The sequence below is a fragment of the Pseudopodoces humilis genome, chromosome 6, assembly GCF_049639895.1.
Source record: "Pseudopodoces humilis isolate 2021_Gansu_Grassland_sample_001 chromosome 6, ASM4963989v1, whole genome shotgun sequence".
Lineage (NCBI taxonomy): Eukaryota > Metazoa > Chordata > Aves > Passeriformes > Paridae > Pseudopodoces > Pseudopodoces humilis.
Genome location: NC_142205.1, coordinates 68,215,699 through 68,233,040, shown reverse-complemented (window position 1 = coordinate 68,233,040; position 17,342 = coordinate 68,215,699). Strand labels below are relative to the sequence as shown.

Genomic DNA, 17,342 nt, shown 5'->3' with positions numbered 1-17,342 from the left:
AATCATTATGTTGTGCTTCACACTATATTTGACCAAGCAGTTTCTCATACAGTTTGTAGCCAAGATAAAAAAAGCATTTCAGTGAATTATCTCATGCAATGCTTTGGTGGGTGATGAAAGAGAAGAAAAAGAATGGGATTGGAAGTGTCAGGTCAATTTCCAATACATAGCATATCACCTTTTGTATGACAAATTCTGAATTCTTTAAAACTTCTGAACATTTTCCATCAATGCACTACCTGGATACCATTCTTTCCCTAGAGGTCAAAGCATTAGTTTTGTGACTTGCCCTGATAATCCAGCATATAACACCAATTGCACAGAGGACAGCATTTTAACAAGGTTTAAAAAAACTGTGAAAAACTGTGAAAAAATACATTAATCAGACAAATACATAACTAATTATAAATACTAAAATAATAATTTCTTCAATTAATAATTATTGAGTTATGAATAATTTCTACATATGAACCACATGTAATATAAAATAAAAAATATTTTCTAACTAAGGGGCTAGTTTTTAATTTGATTTTTATTCCAATTGTAAATCTGTGTCTACCAGTGAACAGCTCTGGTTTCAGAGACTTGCTGTTCTTCCTTAGGCACCATACCTCATACAGCTGCAAACAAACAGCATCTATGAATCCAACCTGCATGCTGGGAATTTTGTTTTTCTTCTCTCTGTTCATTAGATCCTGCAAATAATAAGTAAACAAGCTCTGTGTTTAAATGCATTAAATAAAAACCAAAAGCAAAGAGAATCTGGAATTAAAAAGCAGCACCTTAAACAGCACAGCAAGCTGAGCACAGCGGGGGAACATTACAGGTGTTACAATGAAGAGAATTTGACTGCATGACTTCCCTCTGGAGATTGGCTTTGGGTTGACAGAGCCCAAATAGCCAGGCAAACTTACTGGGTTTGGATAGCTGCAAATAGGTACCAATTTAGGAATGTATTTCAGAGCCAGTTTAGTGACACTGATTTAGAGGAAATAATACTGCCTGTTCTTCTGGTTCACAGACAATGACACATTATTGGTGTTCTGGAACCACAGAACAAAACTGACTACTAGGAAGTCAGGGAAGGAGCTGGTCCTCTGTTGGGGTCAATGGGAGAAATTTTAGGTGCCATTTCCAAAAGACATTTTGCAAGAGGTGATTCTGCACTTACCGTGGGTTCTATGTTGAGTTCCTTCCGCTCTTTATCTCCTTGATCAAAGAACTCAGTAGCTACAAGCTCAGCAATCTGTAAGAGATTTCACTCATTGAGAGCTCTAAAAGTTTCCTTGCTACCTTTAAACAAGAGTGGTTCCTACCTCTCTCTCCTTAGAATTTATCATATTAGCCCCTCCAGACATTCTGAGACTCCAGCTCAGCATTCCACCACTGCCTTTGCAGTAAGAACTGGCTGGAGGAAATGAACTTTAATGCAGTTTGCATTTAGGATATCTTAAAAGTCAAGCACATACCCGTTGCTGAACAGGCCACGGTTTGGTTATGGCTGATAAGTCACAAGCAGTCATCAGCATTGCTCTGCAGAACAAACAGAAAGAAAGTGATAAATTAATCTATGTGAAATGTATGTTGTCACCAAGATGAGGACTAGTAAAATAGAATATAGAATTTCAAGGAACATTAAGTCAGAAAAACAAGTGAAATTAATGAAAGTTCTAAATGTAACTCCTTCACATGCTATTTAACAAAGTTTCTTATACAGAAAAGGTTGTACACTTAGTATTTCAGACCCAGGGACTTCAGTGACCTATGTGACAGGGCCAGCTTGTACAGACCAAGAGCACAAAGACCTGCTGGGTTTAATGAAGTTCACAGCAGCACAGCGTAGGAAATTGGGTACCCAGTAATATTAACTGACTTCTTGATTCACCTGCTTTTACTTACAAAAATAGCTCCTTTTGTGAGGGATCTTCCCAATTAAACTGCTTCTTCCTTAAAAGTTCGAAAAATTCCCCTCTCCTCCTTTAAAAGAAGTCAAAAGATTTAGCAGGATGCTGACATGATGCTAATATCCAGCAGTGATTATCCAGCCAAAGCTTCCTCTGACTTACTTGATGTATAGTGCCAGGTCTGTGGCAAGAATGGCTTGTTTTATCATTTTCAGTGTAGCCTTGTATTCTTCAATGGAAAGGCTGCTGAGAATCTGATTTCCCTTTACAAAAAAAGCCAAAAACAGTGCTATCAGTAAAATGGGCAGCAGCACACCAGTTTGCTAAGGCGTCTCTAAGTTTCATTACGAGTCACTTGCTGATTTCTGAGGTCATTCTTTTGCCCTCCTTCCTCTTGGAGATTCCCTAGTTTAAAAATAAAAATTCCAGTCTTCTTGAGCAATGGCAGAAAGCCACACAGTAGCGACATCATCACTGACTATTACAAAATGAAACTGCAAGCAGAGCAACATCAAAGCCTTCAAGTCCATTTCATTCATTAAAATTAAATTTGTCACTGGCTGTATCACAGCTTCTCCTTCCTCTTCCTTCCCCTCCCCTGAAGCAGAGGAATTATAACAGATTCCCATACCTGCCAATGCACCTCTAGTAAATTAAATTATTTTCCTTTTATGAAGCAGCATAAATAACAAGTTTTTAAATAGAAATATGAGCTCAGCAGCCCTGTGTTAAACCAAAGCACTGCAGAGCTTGTGAAGAGGAACTCACCTCCATTGTTTTTCCCTATTTACCTATCTGAATAGCAAAGGCTCACTGCAATACAAAGAATGCCAGAAGTACCTCAACCTGTGGCACAAAAGGAGCAGTCCTTTGAAAGAATCATGAATGCTAAATAACAGGTCTTGAGAATTAGTTAATAGCATCAAAGAAGAGGAATGTAGTTTTATTTGCATATTTACTAAACTTAGGTTTGGCTTCACTTTGGAATGTCAGCAGTGTTTGGTTTGGTCTCATCAGGGCTGCTTTGTATAAGTGTAGGCTGGAATGTTTTTTTGAAAGGAGAGGAAGGACTGGGGTTTGTTTGGTGGCTCCTAAGAGGTCATGAAAATGGCAGCAAAGCCTTTTGTTTCCTTTGGTCCAAGGAAGCAGGTACTCAGAAGGATGTTAGCAAGGCTTCCCTTATCAGGCAGCACTTGGAAGGCTTTGGAGGCACTCAGCAACAAAACTGTGATTTCCATGTTGCTGCCTTTGCTTTCTTTACCCAAAAAGGAATAAAGAGCACTTAAGAACATGTAAGGGTGGGATTCTATCCAGAGCCTAAAAATAGAAAGTAGAATAGTTTCCTTCAGCATACACAGGAATGTGGCACTCACTGGACTATTCAGGATCATAAGGCATTGATCAAAATGATGATGCTCCATGATTGAGTGGCAATACAGCTGAGCCAGTGGATGTTCACTTCTGAAGAGGAAAGAGATGGAGAAAACAAATTAGACAAACATATTAATCATCCAGAAATAACTTCCCTTTTAACATCCTCTTTGTAAAAATACAGATAAGAAGGTAATGTTGCTGCTTTGTCAGAGCACTGACAGCTCTGGTTTTCTGCCTTCTCTACCTGTAGAGACCAGCTACATGCAAGGAGTGAGAATGTAATACTAAGTTTCAAAAGGAGTGAAAGTTCCTTTATAGGAAGCAAAGGTGACACAGAGAGTTCATTCACAAGCACAATTTAGGAGACATGGCCTTAAACACCTGCCTGGAATATTTAGTCAGCTCAGCTGCTCAGCTTGTAAGTGATAATGCAAACCTAATAGGAAACCCACTGATACCAATGGAAAAATTCCTGCTGACCTCTGCAATGTGGTGCTGGGCCCAAAATGTTGATCAAGTAATTTCCTACTGTTAGTAACTGTAATGGTGTTTCATCATCATTCATTGTTACCTACCCTTTGCTCAGGGTAAAATCCAAAAAGGAAACTGCTTAGAGGCCAACAGTGACATTGATTCTACTACAGACAGTGAAAAATAGCAGGAAATCAATTCTAGGCACAGAACATAAAAATACCTTAATGCAAAACTTAAACATATCTTAGTCTAGAAAATAGGATTTATTGTTTGAATTGCTTTAGTCAAAGCTCCCTCACAGAAGCTCCTCCTCTCTTGAGGATTTTCAATTTCTCCCTGTTTTTTGCTGCTCTGTCTTTATTTTCAACCCCTGGTCCCACATCACTCATGTCATCTCTTCAACTAAATCTGGATTCTTCTGGAAATCTATTTTGCTGATGATCCTGGACCTATTACTCTAATTATAATCTGACCTACAAATGTTTCATCATGTAAGTACCTCTTTTTAACATATAATTCCATGAGATTTTCCACATGGTTAAGGACCATTCACGTGGCTTAGCGGCTGCAGGATTGGGTCCCTGTGTGAGTGAGTGCACACAGGCTGAAATAAAAGTCATAAGAGAAGACTCTGGGGATTTAGGAAGCACAAAAATGTGGAGAGAAAGATGGAAAAACAAACAAAAACACAGAAAGGGAGATTAAAGGATGCAAGCCCCTGAGGAATATGGGCTGGCTGCCCAGCACCTCCTCTGAGACCACCACAGAAGGGGCGTAGAGCAAATGTACTCGTGTGTTTCTGTAAGGAAACAAACCACAGGATGGTGCCAACACATGCTGGGTGAAATTCCCATTGAATTAAGTGGAATGCATATTGTGTCTCCCAGAGTTCATCCTGACTGGAGAGAGAAATATGTGAGAAATCTCTTAGGTTATCTTCCCAAGTACTGCTCCAAACTAGAGCTTGCTTGGTTCTCGCAGATCCTGGCTAGGGCTGGAAATAAATTCAGGTCCAGATTCTGTAGTGGCACTTGTGTCAAACCCCCACTCCAGGCCAAAGGGCACCGTGGCTTTCTGAGCACAGGGGTTTGGTTATGCAGCTTTCTGTGCTTCCTACTTTGCATGTGGGATTGGAGCAAAAAGAAAATAATCCCCCCCCTGCATAATTACCAAAAGGCCTTCAAGCAGTTCCCCTTCTGTAACTTCTACTGCCAGGACCATTTCAATTTTTGAAACCCTGCTGCTTAAGAAAAAGAATCATACACTGAATATCCACTTTCCCTGCTTCAAAGGAAAAAACAAAAGGGATTTGTTCCTAGAAATAAAAACTTTTGTATTTAGGTTTAAAAAAAAAAATTGTGGAACTTTCTGTTGAGAAAGGAATTACTAAGCTATAGCCGTCTCAGCTTTACAGCATGTGTAAATGTTAGATTTTGCTGTCTATGACACTTTCCCAGGACATTTTTGAGAGGAGATGACGCATCTCCAGATGTCTTCCAGGAAATTTATTTTTAAATAAATAAAGCAAAAATAGCTAACTAGTTCAAATCACTGCGAGGCTACAGTTACTGCTGGAATCCTCTATTACCAAACTAGAAAAAGGTCACTCTTCTAATGTTGTGGAGTTTGGTTTTTCTTTTCTTTACACATCAGTTAGTGCTACCCCAAACATATAATTGTGAAATGCATGAGTTCTGCTTCAGCTTACTTATTTTCTGTCTTTCAGTATTCTGTACTTTAAACAAGCTTTTCCTCCCCTACCATCTTACTTTACACACAGTGAGAACAGCAGACCACTTCTTCATAGGTCACTTCAAAACCATCCTCCAGCTCTGCCAGAAGAAGATACAAGCACACATTTCTGGCTCCCTTTTGCCCATCTCTGATCACACCAGGACACACTGCCACATCACAGGAATCACATTAAGCCAGGCTTTAAAGTAACTGAAGACTCGTGTGCTGTTATTTGAAGTGACACCAAATTGGGCAGATTTGAAGCTACTAGTAAATTCTAAAAAAACCCAGTATCTTCAGTTCAAAATTAAAATATGGGGAAAAATTTAGACTTGTTCAGATATTTCATTTTGATAATTTGAAACCAAAATATTTTGTTTAGTAAAAATATTTTTTCAATATTTTAAATATACTTTGCCTTTTTGTATTGTAAAGGCCTTTCTGTAATTCTAGATTGGATCAAAGTTAAAAAGTACAGGTAACCCACAATCAGTGCAGAACAGCCATACATTTTAAATGCGATTTTAACCATGTAGCTTATTCTAAACAACTTAGAATTCTCGAAAAATGTGCCTAAACCCAGAGTAAAACAATCTGAGTTCAAAACAGTGGGGAGACACCTTTGTATCAGAGGGCTGCAGATCTCGGTACTGTGTTGGCCTGAACAAGAAGGGAACAGCTGGGTTGGGCAGGGAGTGTTCTGAAAAGCTGCATGTTTCCTACACGCTGTCCTTTGGAAGCTGAGGCCTTTTGCTGGCACTTTGTGGGAAATGGGGGAGGAGAGCTGGGGAATGGGAGCAGGAAAACGCTGTCCCTGCACAGCAAAGGGTTCACTTCATCTGCCATCATAGTTAGGCAGCAGCTGAGGCTGTGCATCTTTGGACTTGTGAATGGTTCTGCCTGTTCCTGCATTTTCTGCTCTGTGAAAAGCTGCTCCTTTGCACAGCCCCACATCATTAAAGCAGTCAGTTTGTACCTAATTTAGCTCTGTACTTGTTCACTCACTTGTTTTTATTTAACTTCTCTCAGAGCCGCTTACCTTTGTATGTAAGAGTTGTTCACTCCCCTGTGATCCAGATCGTGGCTCAGAGTTGCTATCAGCAAAGCCAGCGTTTCTAAGTCAGTCAGTTTGCTCTGTATGTGAAGAATAATGCCAAAAGTGACTTGGGGGTTTATTTAGTGGAATTTGTTTTATATCTCAGACCTGTTCTTAGTGCAGTCAAAAGACTGTTTGGCAATGATAGATTTTATGTTTCTGCTAGGAAGATGCATCTCCCAATGCTTGCCTTTCCCCTCAAAGTAGAAAAAAATTGAGTTATGTTCAACACTGTTCAGACTCCAGAATCTAGGCCAGGAGAATCAGCAGGGAATGAATCCAGTGTAGTTAAGAATAAACAATTTATGGAAATTGCAGTGGAGACTGTCAGGATTCCAAAAATAGCAGGCAAACCATCAGGATCATCAGGGATTGCTCGACCGCACACAGCAAAACTACCATGTCCATTCCAACAGGGAAGGAAGATGGATGTCCTTGCTGGTGTCTCTTCCAGCACCTTTTGAAATTTTCATTAGTGAGATAAAGTTTGTAGAGGAAGGAAATGCCTCTTCCTCATTGGTATCGGATTTTGGCCTACAAATGGGATCTATTTATGCTCTCAGAAGTGCTTGCCCTAAAGTAGTATAAACCAACTAGTAACACCAAAGTGAGCAAACACATTTATTCAGAATGAACAGAAACATTCAGTTTCCTACAAGAATATAAAACAAAAACCTAAAAACATGTTTTGGAAGAATCTAGAATCAGTATCTCACTTATTTAGATGACCATCTAGCCCTAATCAGAATGATCAGGTTGTTTTTAAAATTATTAGGAGTCTTTTTAAGTGAAAAGTTGAAAATTTGTTCAAAAGCATTGGAATGAACATTTGTTTATTTCTATGTTTTTATGTTCTGTTGTTTATCTAAAGCTGTACTCAGCTTTGCATTTGAACTTAAAAAAATTCCTGCTGAAAATTTTAAGGAAACATTCTGAAAATGGGTCAGCCTTTTCTTCTCCACTTTTCTGACTTGCTTGTGGCATAAGCATTAACTTTAAAAAAAGGACATAACCACGTACATGCCTTATTTGAGATATTCCCATTGGGAACATCCCGATCACCACTTCCAGAGGATTTAACTGAAACAGGGAACAAAAAAACCGCGGCTGCAGTTTCACGAACCAAGCCCTCATAGCCCAAAGTCCTCAGCAGACAATTCCACTGGCAATACCATGGAATAATGAACATCTTACTGACATGACAATCAGAACTGGTGCATCATTAGAGAATTTGTCTTAATAGAGGAACTGGAAATGTACCTGAATTTTCCCAGATTTCAGAGCAGCAAACATGCACTGTGCTGTGTTAAAGGCGTGTCTCCAATTGTGATAAGCAACATTCTTCCGATAGTTTTTCTTCACACTTAAAATCCATCTGCAGAGAACCTTTAAGAAACAGCATCACATAGATTTGTTTTCATAAGAACAGATTTCTAATACATTCAAACTTTCTTAATCCCCTGCTTGCAAGCTCTCTTACTGAAAAAAAAAAATTCATTTAACTCAATTTTAAGTTCAAATATAACACCCTTGTAATTGTGAACACAGATAAGAACAGGCTTACACCCACTAGTACAGCTCCTAATTGAGTGTGTAATACTTGTGGCTTTGGGGCTTTATTACCAATGGCTGAATGTTCATATTAGAAGCACTGTTGTTAACTCAGAAACTGAGGTTTGTTGAGATACCTGTGAGAAAAAAAATCTTTGTTTATAAAGACATATTTGATAGAGAAAATTTATTTAGTTATTTAATCGTCTTAAGAGCTGTTCTGAAAATGAACATGCAGCTTTTCCCTCCTATCAGCTTGTCGAATCCCAAGCAGAATTGGACTTTGGAAAGCAAGTATGATAGAAGGATTACTACATTGCAGGGTAGTTTCTTTTTCTGTGCAGGAGGAAAGCGTGTCCTGGATGTTTTACTCAACAGTATTAAAATTTAGGGTTATAATTTTTATACATATATGTGTACATTTCTTTTCCTTACCTGTTTTATTTTTTTTTTTTGTAAGGAAGTGACAGATACGAAGTTCAGGTAGTAATTTAATGTTGGGACATGTTTGTAAAGGTTCTTGACCTTACTACAGAGGTGAAGCTAAGTACGAGGATATTCTAGAGATCAGATTAGGTAATAGAGCACTTTTGGCCCTTGAACACTACTAATCTAAATTGGTCTATAAACTGCTGATCTAGAAAATAAATACATGTTTTCTTTAACTAATGTGTTTGCCTATGAAGCCCTACAAATTCTGCATTTTGATAGAAATTTTGAATGTTTTGTTGAAAAGGTTGTAAAGCAAAAATAAGGTATTTAAAAATGAAGGTTTCTACAAATAGATGTTGTTTGCACTGAGTGGAAGAAGCTGGAGAGATTTTCTGTTTTACCTGTCTTGATCACCTCGGACAGATGAGGGAAATACCCAGAGCCCATCCAAGTTTATCTGCTTCAGTCTTTACTATCTCCATAACCATGAACTTCCACCTAATCTTTAATCTATTATTTTGTAGGAAAAGAATAAGATAATTACTATCTCATATGGACGTAGTGAACAGTGCTATTATCCTCTTAGTAAGAGTTTTTCACTTCCTGAGAAGTTGCTATCCTCTCCCTTCTCAGTATTCTGTTTTCCAGTCCATTAATCATAGACTTAAATAGATTAAAATTAATAGATTAAATTATTAAAATTATTAATCCTCCAGTAAAACCCAACTGAGGACAGACTCCAATTCTTCATATACCTTCCTAGTTTGTTAATTACTCTTTAATACAGATGTCCAGTTCTATTTGCTGTGGGATCATTTCACTACTCTGAATTCCTAATAATTAAGCTCTTTCTGTGGGGCAGTACTTGGCAGCAATCATACCTCGTGTTTCATTTGGAAATTTTGCACCAGGTTGAGGTCTGTGAACATTCGAATTGTGCACAGCGTTGTTTCAAAGTCTGACAGCTCAAAGTCACTGAAGTAGAAGTCAGTCAGGTTGAGAGTTTGTGCAGATGGCACTACAGCAGCCTGGAGAAGAATGGGAGAACACAGCTTAGCTTTTTAGAGAAAACAGAACAAATACTTGCTTTTTCAACAGACTAATTAAAAAAGAGACACTAAATCGTACCTTCAAGTGATACTGAAAACTGATGATTGCTTCTCATTTACTTCCCCATGCTTCTCTTATTTAACATTGCTTTATTACCTTAGGTTTAACAAGCACTTTTCCATAGATCAAGGGAATAAGGATGGAATTACCTGGTCAGTCTGGTTATCTAAATCACCTGAGGCAAATTGTAACCAAAAGTATTGATGAAATTGGGAGAATGAGAAAATAAGGCAGTGGAATTATATGTTTGTTTTTATGGGCATGCAGGCTGTAACTGTTGGCATTTTTCTAAAAATGGTGAGGAAAGAGATGTCAGTAAAACAGATTTGCTAACAGAATCCACATTCAGCATGATGGGAGTCAGAACATGTCCACAGGCAGAGTTTTCTCAGGGCTAGAAACCTGAAAAATTAGAGTTCATCTGTGATCAATAATTTTTAAAACCCATGGTCCATGGTTTGGGTGCAGTTTGCATGCATCCATAAACCTTCAATGTGAAATTTGAGATTACAAGGTAAACAACACACCTCCCCATCCTATGCTTTTAAATCTGAGTTTTTAATTGTCAGTAATATCTCCATGTATTGCATCCCTTTTCTAGGTATAAAATAGGGAATATTTCTGTCCTTCAAAATACCTGTGTTGAGGTTATGCTAAATCTTATATTAACTCTCATACTAACAAAATAAATACTAAGTCTTATACTATAGAACAAAATTTAGTATCATTTTCTGCAGCAGAATAAAAGCTGGGGTTCTCAGTGCTGATGCTTTAGAACTGTTTCACCTCAATATGAGTGTGGTTCAAAGAAAATCAGGTAAATCTGAAATGGTAAAGGAGATAAATCTTTGTGTTTATCTTCCTCTTGGTAATTATAAGGGAAAACATTTCTCCAGTGTGGGCAGCTGTGTCCCAGAAGGCTGAGGAACAGGAAAGGAACCATTTGTCAAGATCTACAATATTAGTACCTGAAACATGCAAATCCTTAGAATTATGGCTGCCAGCCTCTGTTCCGTATCAGTTCGCTGTCCTCTCCCTTGTGTGTCAGAATCAGGAAGTCACAGGAGGTTATGAAAAAGGGTATTGACACAGGGAAAAAAATGCACCATTCTTACACACTTCTTGTGCCAGTAATTTTGTGTCCCTGTTTGGATTCATGTGGGATTTCAGCTGTGAGCACGTGAAAGGCCTGCATGTTCAGTGGTAAATAATGCAACCGTTCAGCAAAGCTACTGACATATTTTTGAAAAACCTCAACTGCAGGCTGGTATTTCACAAGGAAAGGTGCTGGAAGGAGACAGAAGGAGCTCAAAAGAACACCTCATACCTCACTTCATTCATAATTTATCTTTCCCTTCCTTATCTCCTGCCTTTTACAGCCACAACAGTAAGTTTAATTTCAGCTGAAGCATAAAACCCCTGCACTCTATAGCAGTTTATAGTGTTGTTTAACCAGATTAGCTATTTCCTTTTTCACTTACTGAAGCCACTAGAGCCTCTGCCTCCTGTTTTACAGCACAAAAGTTCATCAGCTATTTTAATTTCAATTTATTGAGCCATGGTTTCTGTAAATACACTGGCCACAAAAAGGCTGCTATGGAAAACGTTGGGACCACTGTGTGGCAACTAGAAAGACTTTTGTTTTGTTTCATCTGCTTTGGATGATAAAATACAGCTTGCAGACAGTACTAGGCTCAAAGGAGGTAACTGATGCAATAGGACAGTTCTGTAGTGTTTGGAAATGATTATTAAAGTAACACATTTGACTGCATCCAATGCCATAAGGCAGATAATTAATTGAATAGAATAGTGTCAGTTGGCAGAGGCCTACAACCATCTTCTAGTCCAACTGCCTGATAATTACCTATTTTCAGATTATTTAGAAGCAAAAGGTATATCCAGAAAAAAATTCAAACTATTTTGGCTGTCTTTACACAACAATATGAGTGCAAAAAATAAAAACTAAAATAAAAATTCCATGTGTGCAAATAAAAAGGCCTGTTCTTGTGCTCTGGTATCACCTCAGACAGCAGTGGCTGACAGGCCAGGACTGTGCTAGGAAGCTGTGGACAGTTAAGCCATGCAGGTGGACACTGGCCCAGTTCTAGGTTTGATGTGGCTCTGTTTCATTGACCAGTAACGGTGTAACCACAAAGATTTCACCACAAGCCCTGAAGAGAAACTTCAAGAGAGGAGCTGCACTCTGGTCTTATCATGGCTCTTTATTGATGAGCAGCAGTGTGGTAGGACTGAAGTTCAAAAATCTCTGTGACACCGTTCTGGAAATATCCTTAGTCTCATTCCTTGTTATGTCATGCTACCCAGCTCAGGTCCCCTATGCCTTCCTTCCTCTCCATCCCTCCCTTTTGTTTTCATGCAGCAGGCGTGATGCCACTTCTCTGGAACAGCTGCTGAAGGCTTGGATAAACTAAGCACATGCTGTGCTTTGAAATGCACTTGAAATCCTAGCTGTAGTTATTCCTTAGGCAGTGGCTTCTAAACACAGAATTAAACATGAGTGGAACAGGATGCTGCTCAGAAAAGCAATCATAAATTATTTTTTAAAAAATCATTGCATTAAAAATTCGATACAGAATTTATACATAAGGCCATAACCTTGCACCCAACACGTGGGATGTTAGAAAGGTACCAAAGCTGTAAGATATACAGCATTCAGACTTAGCTGCAGGATGGAGAGTTCTCAACATCCTGCTTCTGGAATACTTCATCATTATAAGTTTGATACTGACATTGCACCAGCTGTGACTGTCTCAAACTCCTGAGAAAAATCAGCCAGCACAGGTTTGGTTCTCTCAGTGCTCTGGCCAGCTTTTCTCTCTCACTGTAGACATTGTAATAGTTCACTTTTATGTGATTCAGCTCAGGAACCTGTCAGCATAAGCTTCACTGTCATTTTTATTTCTAGAACATATGCTTCTGCCCCTTTAGGGATCTCATCTGTGTACAGGACTGCTCTTGGTTGTTCTATTGAAGCAATATTTCTAAAGTAATAGTAAAAAATTTAATTACCACTGTTACCTGCAGCTCCCTCGTTTCCTCCTCAGCAGCAGAAGCGTGGTAAGAGAGAACCTACAGGAAGGAAAAAGCAGCCCTTAGTACCAACAAAAGAGCAATGTGATAACAAGGTACTTTTCCTACAGCAGATCTTTCAGCGTTCCACTGCATTTGCTGATGAAATTTTCTGTCCATGCAGAGCCTGAGCCAGTTTTAGGGGAGCTCTCTGAATGCATATCTGCATTCAGAGATATGGGGAGAAATCTGCATCTTTTACACATCTCCCACAGCACAGAATCTTCACGAGATAATTAGGCCAAGAAAACATAAATAGCTTCTAAAAAGAGCAAAGAACTCTGATTTTCTCTTTGGAAAGTTTTCATGGCCCACTTTCAAATACAAATAATACACAAAACAGCTCTTATTATGAGCCTGACATTATTGCCATAGTAACTCCTTTGAGAGTTTATTCAGACATGAAAGCAAGTTTTACCCTAACTGAGACTTGGCACAAAAGTCTGAAAGACAATATATTAATTTTAAATTAAAAAAATAAGCTCAGATTTTTAACTAGTGAGAACATATGACATGAAAAAGTTACAGAGTTTTATTTTTTTTGTAACAAACCCATTTTATATGCTAACCTATAATCTGGCTGGAACTTCCTATATTATCTATGAAGTGTTATACTAAGAGACAGAATTGCTAATTTGCCATAAAAGCAAATGATTTTGACAATAGTTTTACCAGCTTTTTATTTACCATGACCTAATAAAGGTTTATTTGGGAATGGTAATGTTTCTTTTAGAGGCCACAGGGCATATAATCCCATTTTAGGAGCTCTGCAAACACTCTGTTTACATAATGAATGTTAGGAGATCCAAAGTCTACATATTTTTCACTTTCTGCTTCAAGTTATCACCCCTGAGTAATTCAGCTTCTCAGACTAAAGCTGTGAAGGCTTAACAGGAGCCAGTTCAAAGGCTGGGAGCAGGTGATGTTCATCATGGTATGGTTTCATGGAGTCTGTGGAAATTGCTGCTAACCTACAATAATGCTGCTGTTACTCCTCACACTGGTTTGTCTGAAGGACTGAGCCAAAATCATCACAAAAACCCTCAGACAAGGAGAGGAAGCCCCTTAATCTGCCAAACCATTTCCCTCTTCCTACGCAACAGAACGCACCCACTGTGCTGCCAGCTTGCAGCCTCGTGGAGAGGAAGAGATGCCTCCAGCTCCCCACTAAATCTCAGAAGTGAAGTTAGGACACAATTCCCAATTAAATAGTCTGCTGGCAGAGTCAGAAACAAGCAGAAAATTCCTGAGCAGCTCAACAGCCTAAATGCTGCTCTCCTGAGGGATATCTCCTAAGTAGCTGCACTTAAGTGCAGAACAAAGAGAGTCTGGGGAGCATAAGGACCTGTTTGGGGCTAATTAAAGACCACCTAGATTTGGGCTCACCTCTAATGTCACCATCTGTTTGGCCATGGCTCTTTCTACAGCCTCGTACATCTGTGTGTTCTGGATCCCCAGGCCACAAAAGATGACAAATGCTTCCAGGAACTCTTCATCATTTCTGTTGAAAGCCTTGATTTTTCCTGAGTTTTCTTCCATCTTATTCACAATCTGGCAAACCCCTATGCCAGGACACAGAAATGAAAGGAAGTATTACAGAGAGCATGTCACCATCAGGAATTAAGTTTAGGACAGATTAGCCTACAGTATAAACCACCAACATACATAAGTGACACATAGGAATGCTGTAGGATTTTCCTTTTTTTTTTTTTCCCAAGGATAATTCCAATGTATCATAAATATTCAAATATTATATGTATACATATATATATAGTAAATTCACATTTATTAGGATTTGTAAACCAAAAATGTAGGGCTTTATAGACTTGATCATCCTGTGAAATTCTAGGGTCGTTTTCATCCTAACTTTTATTATTAATAGTATTCTAGATTGATTTAATCCCTAAAGACAATTTGTCCTTTGGATGCTAATTAAATTTTTGCAACCATGCCAAAAGAACATTTATGAAAGTCAGAAGAGTGGTACACAGTTTTTGCTTCCTCTTTTGAGCCAGTACTAGGATTTTTTTCAAGTAAATGAACTAAACAGGGAATACCCAAGTTAAGGTTCAAAGCTGAAGTACACTCACTCATTTTCTGAGGATGTGGTTGAATTGCAGCCCCTTCCAAATACTACCCAACTCCTTGAGAAGCATCTGACTGAATTCAGCTTCTTAGGTTCAAACTTGCTGATAATTGCATTTGTTAATTTTCTGTTAAGAATTTCTGGACTTTTCTGTGCACATGTCATTGAAGAAGTCTGACAGGTAACTTCTGCCACACCTTGCTGCAGTTTAAATCCCTGACACCACTGTGAGCAGGAGGAAATTCAGAAATACACCTCCCCTTAGTTTTACCTGCTAAGCAACCAGAATATTAATTAGAGCAGCTGTATTATAGGAATATGTTGTCTTTGGCCAAAACTGCTTTGAGGTTGAGTACTGTCTTGAGGGAGTCCAAATGTTTTCTCACTCCCATGAGCACAGAAGCTGCATTTTCCTGGCCAAGTGCCAAGATATCCCAGCTGCAAATTAAAAGTTATGAAAAAAATTACCACGTGTGCATCTTCCCTATTACAGTAGATGATAAAACTGAGGAAAAGAATGCACATGCAAACTGTTGTTTTAGAAGAATTTTGGGCTCATAAGTTTTAATGTCTGGTGACAATGCAACATCGTCCTGTTTCCAAATTGTATTCTGTTTGGGGAACTTAGTATCAGAGTCTCCTCTAAAGACACCAAGACTATTACAGCTGTAATGGAGGGGATTGGGGTATCTGAATATTGCAAACAGAATTCTGAACCTTTATGGAATGAGATGGAAAGGAATGGATCATTGAATCACAGTACACAAATGTAATCCCATCAAAAAGGGTTAATTCAAGTAAGGAACAACATTAATTTCCTCAGGGGAAAAAAGAAGCTGACTTAGAAAACTCTTTAGGAAAATCCCATGAAACTGACTTTCAGATTTCTGTTTAGTACAGCTTATGACATTATAATTATTTCCATAGCAACTGTGATGCAATGAACACAAGATTCCCAACAGTGAATATGCTGCAAAAGCAAATGAATTCTTAAAAGGCATGGTATTTGCACATAAATGTCTCTTAAAAAATTAGAGAACTACAGTAAATATACTGTGTATTACTTAAGACTCTTCAACCTCTTTTAAAAACTTCCCCAAAGCTCTGAGAGGTCCACTGATTACAAATAAAGGAACTCCAAAGTCTTTCACTGGGACACAGTTATTAAAATCACATCAAGATTCTGTAAAGCTTTTACCACATACCTGTGAAATGCACAAGTCAGGAGAATAAAGTTCTTTCCATCTTTCTTGCTAGTAAGATTTGCTCAGGTTTGATGTGGACAGTTTTTCCTACCCCCATCCCACTTCCTAAATTCTGGTTTGGGGTATCCTAATCTTAAAAATAATTTAAAAAAGAAACCAGACTTATAATAATAGTCATACATGTCACGTAGTATTGTAAAGGAACTTCTGGGTACTGTCCCAAAGATAACTTATTGACCTTACTCTATTAAATAACTGAACATGAGACAGCTGTGAAACCATAAAATACTTCAAAGAGCATTTCCCAATGAGAATGACTCAGATTTGAAAAGCCCACCTAAATGGGTGGCCTGACTGAAACTTTCAGTTTGAACTTCAATAGAAAAATCTCAGTAGGAAGAAAAAAAGCAGATGCAACTGTTTCATCAATAGCTCACAGCATGGTGAAATATCTCTAATTAAAACTCCACAGTTCAGTCTTCATCTTGGCCTTCTAGGGTTTGTTGGAATATTTAAATAAAGTAATAAAAGAACTTGTGAAAGAAACTAATAGCAAAAGAAATTTGAGAGAACTGCATTAGTTAAAGATGAGGTTTCTCTTTTTGTCTCAGATGTTTAAAAACTAAATCTGTCTCCACAAAAAAGGGACATCATATTTGCTCTATAAATTGGGCCATGCAGTTTTGCCATCATTCTCAAAGAAAATTATTTTAAGACCATTAAAAAGGCATTCTTGGAACTCTTAATATTTACTTGCCAAATTTTTTAAAGCTGATGAAATTGGATCCATGCTCTTATCTAAGAATCAGTATATTTTATTTGCTCTTTGCTTGTGGGTCCCTGAAACCAGGAAACCAGCCAGAAACCAAGGCTGACACTCATTCTCTACTCTTTGGCAGCTTATTAGGTGAGCAATTTATATTCAAGATTGCAATAGACTTATTAGTTGAGAATATCACAATCTTCTCTCCTGGCTTGAGATTGCATGTTGCTGTGATTTTACTGTGGAGCACATAAATATATGTAAGAAATGTACAACATTATTTTTTTTCAAGATACCTACCTATCACTTTATTCTTTTTCCCATTTTTTATTGGTGTACACAGCAAACTCTTTATGCTCCGATTTACATTTTCTGCAGTGTCATTCTGTTAAACAAACAGAAAAAGATGGTTACAATTTTAAAGGCTGTTTTTCAGCTGGCTGAAGTGATAAACCTGTAGAACTGAGCTCCACAACTACTCTTGGTTTACATCTTCCTTCAAAAAGCAACCACGTGATCAACG

At 38.2% G+C, this 17,342-nt stretch overlaps 1 protein-coding gene across 11 annotated transcripts in view; it reads right to left on the bottom strand.

Annotated features, from left to right (window-relative positions):
• Positions 1 to 17,342, bottom strand: part of PDE5A (phosphodiesterase 5A) — a 103,328-nt gene that overhangs the window by 3,371 nt on the left and 82,615 nt on the right. For 10 of the 11 annotated variants that reach the window (XM_088056408.1, XM_088056412.1, XM_005533141.3 and 7 more), the window contains 12 exons: positions 17,120 to 17,204; positions 14,152 to 14,327; positions 12,706 to 12,765; positions 9,447 to 9,593; positions 7,843 to 7,968; positions 6,526 to 6,620; positions 3,278 to 3,365; positions 2,067 to 2,167; positions 1,900 to 1,977; positions 1,470 to 1,533; positions 1,172 to 1,246; positions 612 to 695 (listed from right to left, as the gene is read on the bottom strand). In XM_088056408.1, the coding sequence (XP_087912534.1) occupies positions 612 to 695; positions 1,172 to 1,246; positions 1,470 to 1,533; positions 1,900 to 1,977; positions 2,067 to 2,167; positions 3,278 to 3,365; positions 6,526 to 6,620; positions 7,843 to 7,968; positions 9,447 to 9,593; positions 12,706 to 12,765; positions 14,152 to 14,327; positions 17,120 to 17,204 (1,179 nt within the window). The remainder of the gene's footprint in view (positions 1 to 611; positions 696 to 1,171; positions 1,247 to 1,469; positions 1,534 to 1,899; positions 1,978 to 2,066; positions 2,168 to 3,277; positions 3,366 to 6,525; positions 6,621 to 7,842; positions 7,969 to 9,446; positions 9,594 to 12,705; positions 12,766 to 14,151; positions 14,328 to 17,119; positions 17,205 to 17,342) is intronic. The other variant, XM_088056407.1, reaches the window with a different exon arrangement.